At 39.8% G+C, this 6,247-nt stretch overlaps 1 protein-coding gene across 1 annotated transcript; it reads right to left on the bottom strand.

Annotated features, from left to right (window-relative positions):
• Positions 1–230: 230 nt before the first annotated feature.
• On the bottom strand, positions 231–1,615 carry LOC129777224 (ubiquitin fusion degradation protein 1 homolog). The gene is made up of 4 exons (XM_055783378.1): positions 1,391–1,615; positions 1,206–1,326; positions 996–1,150; positions 231–935 (listed from the first exon to the last, which is right to left on the bottom strand). The coding sequence occupies exons 1-4, from the start codon at positions 1,391–1,393 to the stop codon at positions 309–311; spliced, it is 906 nt and encodes a 301-aa protein (XP_055639353.1). The 5' UTR covers positions 1,394–1,615; the 3' UTR covers positions 231–308.
• Positions 1,616–6,247: the final 4,632 nt, after the last annotated feature.

Here is a 6,247-nt window from a genome sequence, read left to right as displayed (position 1 = left end):
AATTGTCATGTGGTATCATTTAAAATGCGCTTAACACTTTAGTTTCATCAAAAACAGTTTTTCAAAAACGGGCATTTTTGCGTATTATATTTCATACGATGGGCACTAATGGGTTAATGATCAATCCATTTTACATGTGAGGCTATTGCTAAGAAGATTCTGTGTAATGGAGCTATTACCAATGCTGTTTTAAAGGGAAAATAACAAACCCAGAGTTTGAATGAAACATATTATACGCATAAATTTTAAGTTTATTCAAAGTACATATTATATTGTAAAAATTCGGATGAGAAAAAATGTTCGCGAGACTACTTTCGACTCTTCTTAAGGCTGAACCCTTCGCCTTGGAACGCCTTGAAGGTGTCGTCCTCGGCTTTGTTCTCATTCATCTCGGCCTTCCGCATCGTGCGATCGAATCGCAGCAATCCGAACGGATGGTCATAGTCCGGTATTCCACGGACATAATTAGTCCTTTGTGCGGGACTCGACTCGTTCGAGCTGTTGTCTTTCTTTTTCTTACCGTCAAGTCGCGTTCCGGCTCCCTTGAAGGCGACGAACCCAGCCGGTTCAGGCATCAGGTCCGCCGGGTCAAGCGCCATCGGTTCATCTTCTTGGACTCGCTTCTGGGGCTCTGTGTAACCGACCGGCGGCGCAAACTCTACATTCATATCACACTCGATAATAGTCACCGCTGGGCCTGGTTTTGTTTCCAGCACGGACAGCTCGAATGTACAGTTGTTGTATTTGATTGCTATCAAATCTCCGGTCGTGAGGCATGCGAAATTCCGCAGACAATTCTCGAGTACCGCCTTTGGGTTGGTAATATCGAGGAACTCAACGCTCTGGGGCTGAAATTTCGAATACGTTGCGACCGGGATGGAGACACTCTCGATCTGAACAATGTCACCTTCCTCGAGAAGAAGATTGTGCATCATCTAAAAAGATTAGCATGTTTTAAGACTGAATAAGAAAAGTTTAAATTCAATTGGTTATACCCAGTAGGGAATGTAGATCTTCCCCTCGTCGGCCACAAACTCCAACACGCCAGCGTGTGTGCTTCTGTTAATTTTGTTGTTCGTTAGTTTGAACAGCATCGGATACTCGACATTTAATCTCGTCAACTGGTCCAACGCAGAGGGAGGCATTATGACTGCGAAAAAAAACATTTATACCAAAATCGTACAGCAACCATAAAAGAATCGTACTTTTTCCACCATTCTCAACATCTTGTCGTTCATTTCCGGGTAGCATCGATACCGAATAGCATTTGTATGTGGTATTGAATGGACGAGAATGGTCCGGAAACATCATATTGAATCCGTTGAACTGAAATCAGAACATATTTTTTGTTATTTAACAGAAGAATAAATAATCAGAGTAGAATATTTACCATTTTGTAAACCGTTTGATCTTCTGCAAGATATTCTGTATCAGCTGTGACTTATCACCGTAACAGTATTTGCAGGGCGTTGTTGGAAGATTCCTGCAGGTAGTTATGAATTTGAACAAGAATTTCACGTCGATTTTATGATCAAACTTGATGTATTTCAGTAAACTTTTTTCTCGCCTCCTACCTGCTGCAATGAATGACTATGAGAATTAAACAAAACAAAGTGTTTTGACGTTTTTATTACGGGAATAAATCCCTTCGGAATCATCTACCCGCACAAGTGTTCAAGATAGGTGCAACCAAGGTGGATAGGAAGTATACACCCATATTCCGAAACCCAACCGAGTTTGAATCTTTGTAACCCGTTCGAGATCGACTTTTATTATTTTATGACTTTCAAAGCATTTTTTGATTTCTGCTTTCGAACGAGATTGATTTCTGCATTCTAAAATCCGTCCGTGATTCAAACCAATTCGGCATATGCAAAAATAGCCGGCATACTCTCGGTAAATTGCAACTCGCCGATTGCAAAATTTATTAGACGAAGACGACGGTTGAAAAATTAGCAGAACAATTTAATGTTGACCAATCACCGTATTCTGCTCCAAACATGACCAAAACATTCGAATAGGCCAAAAAAATATTTTTCTTGATGAAAAAACTATGGAGGGTATGATATAACCGCAAGGTTGACGGAGGACTGCCGTTGGCTTAGTAATCAATTGTATTTCTTCAATATGCAATAATCCCACCTCGCATGTTCCTCATTAGGTACGATATATTTTGTGTATTGATTAAATTATTGATTGAACTAGTGAATGAATGAAACTATTTACGAATTCAATTGCAAATAAAAACCAATTTAAGTCAATTCATGCATTATGATAGTAGTTATCGCAGCAAATAGTTTTCAACATTTTGCCTAATCATCAAACGGTTTGCGTAGAAGTTCAGTGAGCTGGCGATATGGAGAGATATCTTCCAATGCAGCCTTGAATAATCGAGACAAAGCGTTGCATTTGTAAACGAATTCCGGAGTGTAAAAATGCTTGGGGGTACACCAGTATTACCGACTTGAATGTATCTGCAATGCCGATTTTCCTAACTTCTTGGTTTCGGAATCTGTATTAGGAAAACACATTCCAATTTACAAAAACCAAAACGAGTACAAAAGTACCCGCCGCTTGCATCTATTTCGCAAGGGAACTTTACGGACCAGACGTGGAACTGCTACGCAATGAAATAATCGAACGTTGGGAATTTAAGACGATCGTCCGAGGTGGATGAGCTGCCCAAAGATGCCCAGCACACGTTGAGAAGAGTCATGGAAAAGTAGGTGTCTACGTGTAGATAGATTCGGTGCTCAATTCTACTTCGCGGGTTATTCCAGAGGTTCGATGTCGTTGCTTGGGAACAGTGGCGTAGTGTGCGGGCGGCAAACCCGGCATTGCGCCAAAATCCAGGAATTTTGAATAGCATTTTTTTCCTACAATTATATTTCTCAATTTGTATATTACTTCTTTCAATTGAGAAAAAAACATCCATTATGAGTAGTTGCTTCTGTCCGTACATTAATAAAACCAATTACTTCTCTCTGATTTTCGCAAAATTTAAACACCCAACACCACATTACATTAATAACCTTTTGATTATTCGCTACGCATACCTGGGCGCTTCTCCATGCAATGCAAAACAGGCGCATGGAGCCAATACAGAGAGGCGGAGGGACGCCGAAAAAGGCCGTGAATGGCCGTACGATGTTTTACAGTTAAAGCTTGTTTCAGTTAGAATTTGGTCGCATAAAGTAGGACATTTTTCAGCATAGAAATAACGTACAAAAAAGGGAAGGATGTTATTTTGTAGGTTTATCAACGTTAAGGTTAAAAAACATGAAAATTGTTCGTCATCTGTTCGGATGATTTTCGAACTTTTCGTGTGATTTTGCTATCTTCTTGGTAAAGTGGTGCATTTGAATTGTATTTTTGATGGTTCTACTACACTTCTTCAATTTGCCTTTGATATTGTCCAATATCTCTCGAAAATCCGAACAATCCGATTTTTTTCTCCTTATACCACTTGATGCCATCCCGGTCGCAATGGCAGCTTGTCAAGTAAGGCCAGAGCTTCACTGGACCATTGTGTGATAGAATGAATGGCAAAATCCTGTTCTGAAGGCACTCCTCCTTGTAATTGTTGCCCCAGTGATGACAACCATTGTCGTCGCTCCACAACTACAGATCCCTCGCCAAATCATCAACTTACGGGCAAATTTATCTGCGTAAACAAATACGCTGCGTAAACTCTACGCTTGACAAGGTAAAATTTGTTACCGACTTTTTGTCTAAAAATCCATTTTTACGTACGTATGATCAGAAAGTACCGGGATTATTTAAATAAAACAAAATAGAGTTAAATTTCATGCAAATTTTATCTCTTTCAAAATACGATTCATCTGAAGCAACACACATGTGTCAACGCGTCTCATACCCAAACAATATGCTGTGCTGTTCCATATGCAATGCCAAATTCATTAGATATCTCTCTTAAGCTGGTATGACGATTTTCATGCACCATTTCTTTCACTTTGTTCAAGTTTTCATCGATGTTCGACGTCTCCCGGTAACGTTTGGGTACGATATTTACAGTCGATTTTGGAAATTTGAGGAATTTTGCAATCTTTCCTCCCGATCACGTCGGGTTCTCGATGTGATTGTGCGATTTTTTTTCGCCTTTCGCGCTCCATCGTCGATAACTTTTGAATGTATCCTTCAATCTTGACGAATTCTGTACTACTGAATAAACAAACAACCCGGATCAAACCCCTGTCAATAGTTTCTCGATGTGACAACTAGGGGCGCTGAAGTGAATAAAAATAAGCGACCAAATTCTAACTGAAACACACTTTAAGCTGAATAAGCATTATAAGAACGCATACTTCTAAATAATGTCTGTGTTATTGGAAGGCAATTTTTGAGCAATTGCATTTACACTAAAGTAAAAATGGCACAGACCGCGCATCGTGCGAACACAGTTTCAGCAATAGTAAATTGATTGAAAATTATCTGCGTTCTAAAATGAACCGAGACCGACTCATTGGCTTGGCAATTTTTTCGATCGAAAATGAATCGCTAGCAGATCTTGATTTAAATGCAATTAAGGATCATTTTGCTCCAGTTAAAGCACACAAGACAAAGATTTGACTAAAGAATAAACGAAGCTGGTAATGATTTTTCCTAACCTTCTAAATACGGATAAACTGCTCAAAGTGAACTTTGGTATAAGGGAGTAGCTTTCTCAAAATATCAGAAACTCGGATGTTATATTCCGTGGATTGGTACAAACATATATTTTATCTGGAAGCGTTCGTGGCGCAGTTTCTGGTACTGTATAAAAAGTATATCAGAGATTCGTAGTTTTCTTTCGTTTTATCAAAAAATAATAAATTTTTTTTGTTCATCTCACGTTTATTAACTACACTTCAATAGTTCATGTAATGCCTCACTCTAAACAAAGAAATCACACCTTGTCAGTTTCCATTCGCTAAGAAACCGCAACCGGGTGAGAATTGCAGCCATACGTTTCCAAGATTTGCCTTCATCATCGATTGATGTCGTGTGGTTGGAAATGGTTTTCTCGGGTGAGGGATATTTTTCCTTGGAAACGTTGTCCACCTTGTAGATGTTAACTGTAAGGTGCATACAGAGCTTAATAAATAATAATGATTTTCTCGGGTGAGGGATATTTTTCCTTGGAAACGTTGTCCACCTTGTAGATGTTAACTGTAAGGTGCATACAGAGCTTAATAATTGTAGATTCCTTCCTCCCACAGTTGGAGTGCTTGTAACAATGTCGTGTAACGTTAATACGACTAATGTCGTGTTCTGGCAGCATTGTACAGCGGCATTTATGTATATCCCTTAACTCAGTAGCAGATGTATGTGATTATTCATCCGCATGTAGAAATGCCTCGCGAAAGGGCATAATCGTTTCAATATTGGAATCTAAGGCCTTCGACACATTAGGCAACCGCAACCCGATCTATGTTGGCGATGTCAGCGATGGCCGCGCGGAATATTCACGACCAGAAGATTATGCTGTCTATTTGGTGGGACCAGCTGGGTTTGGTGTACTATGAGCTGCTAAAACCGAATGAAACCATTAGTAGTTTTCTTTCGTTTTATTAAAAAATAATAAAATTTTTTTTGTTCATCTCACGTTTATTAACTACACTTCAATAGTTCATGTAATGCCTCACTCTAAACAAAGAAATCACGCCTTGTCAGTTTCCATTTGCAAAGAAACCGAAACCGGGTGAGAATTGCAGCCATACGTTTCCAAGATTTGCCTTCATCATCGGGAAATTTCGGAAAACTGTGCAACTCTTCAGGTGCATCAACCTGACCGCATTTGGTACGTCTGGGAATGCTAGGGCCAACAATTCGGATGTAGCGTTGAAAGCAATTGATTCGATTGATGTCGTGTGGTTGGAAATGTCTTTCTCGGGTGAGGGATATTTTTCCTTGGAAACGTTGTCCACCTTGTAGATGTTAACTGTAAGGTGCATACAGAGCTTAATAATTGTAGATTCCTTCCTCCCACAGTTGGAGTGCTTGTAACAATGCTTGTAATTAACGTTACACGTAATACGACTAGTGAAAGGGCATAATCGTTTCCATATTGGAATCTAAGGCCTTCGACACATTAGGAAACCGCAACCCGATCTATGTTGGCGATGTCAGCGACGGCCGCGCGGAATATTCACGGCCAGAAGATTATGCTGTCTATTTGATGGGACCAGCTGGGTTTGGTGTACTATGAGCTGCTAAAACCGAATGAAACCATTACCATTGCCGACGA

The sequence above is a fragment of the Toxorhynchites rutilus genome, chromosome 3, assembly GCF_029784135.1.
Source record: "Toxorhynchites rutilus septentrionalis strain SRP chromosome 3, ASM2978413v1, whole genome shotgun sequence".
In the NCBI taxonomy this organism is placed as follows: Eukaryota; Metazoa; Arthropoda; class Insecta; order Diptera; family Culicidae; genus Toxorhynchites; species Toxorhynchites rutilus.
The sequence above is the reverse complement of the archived record's forward strand: the minus strand, read 5'-3'. Positions and strand labels throughout refer to the sequence as shown.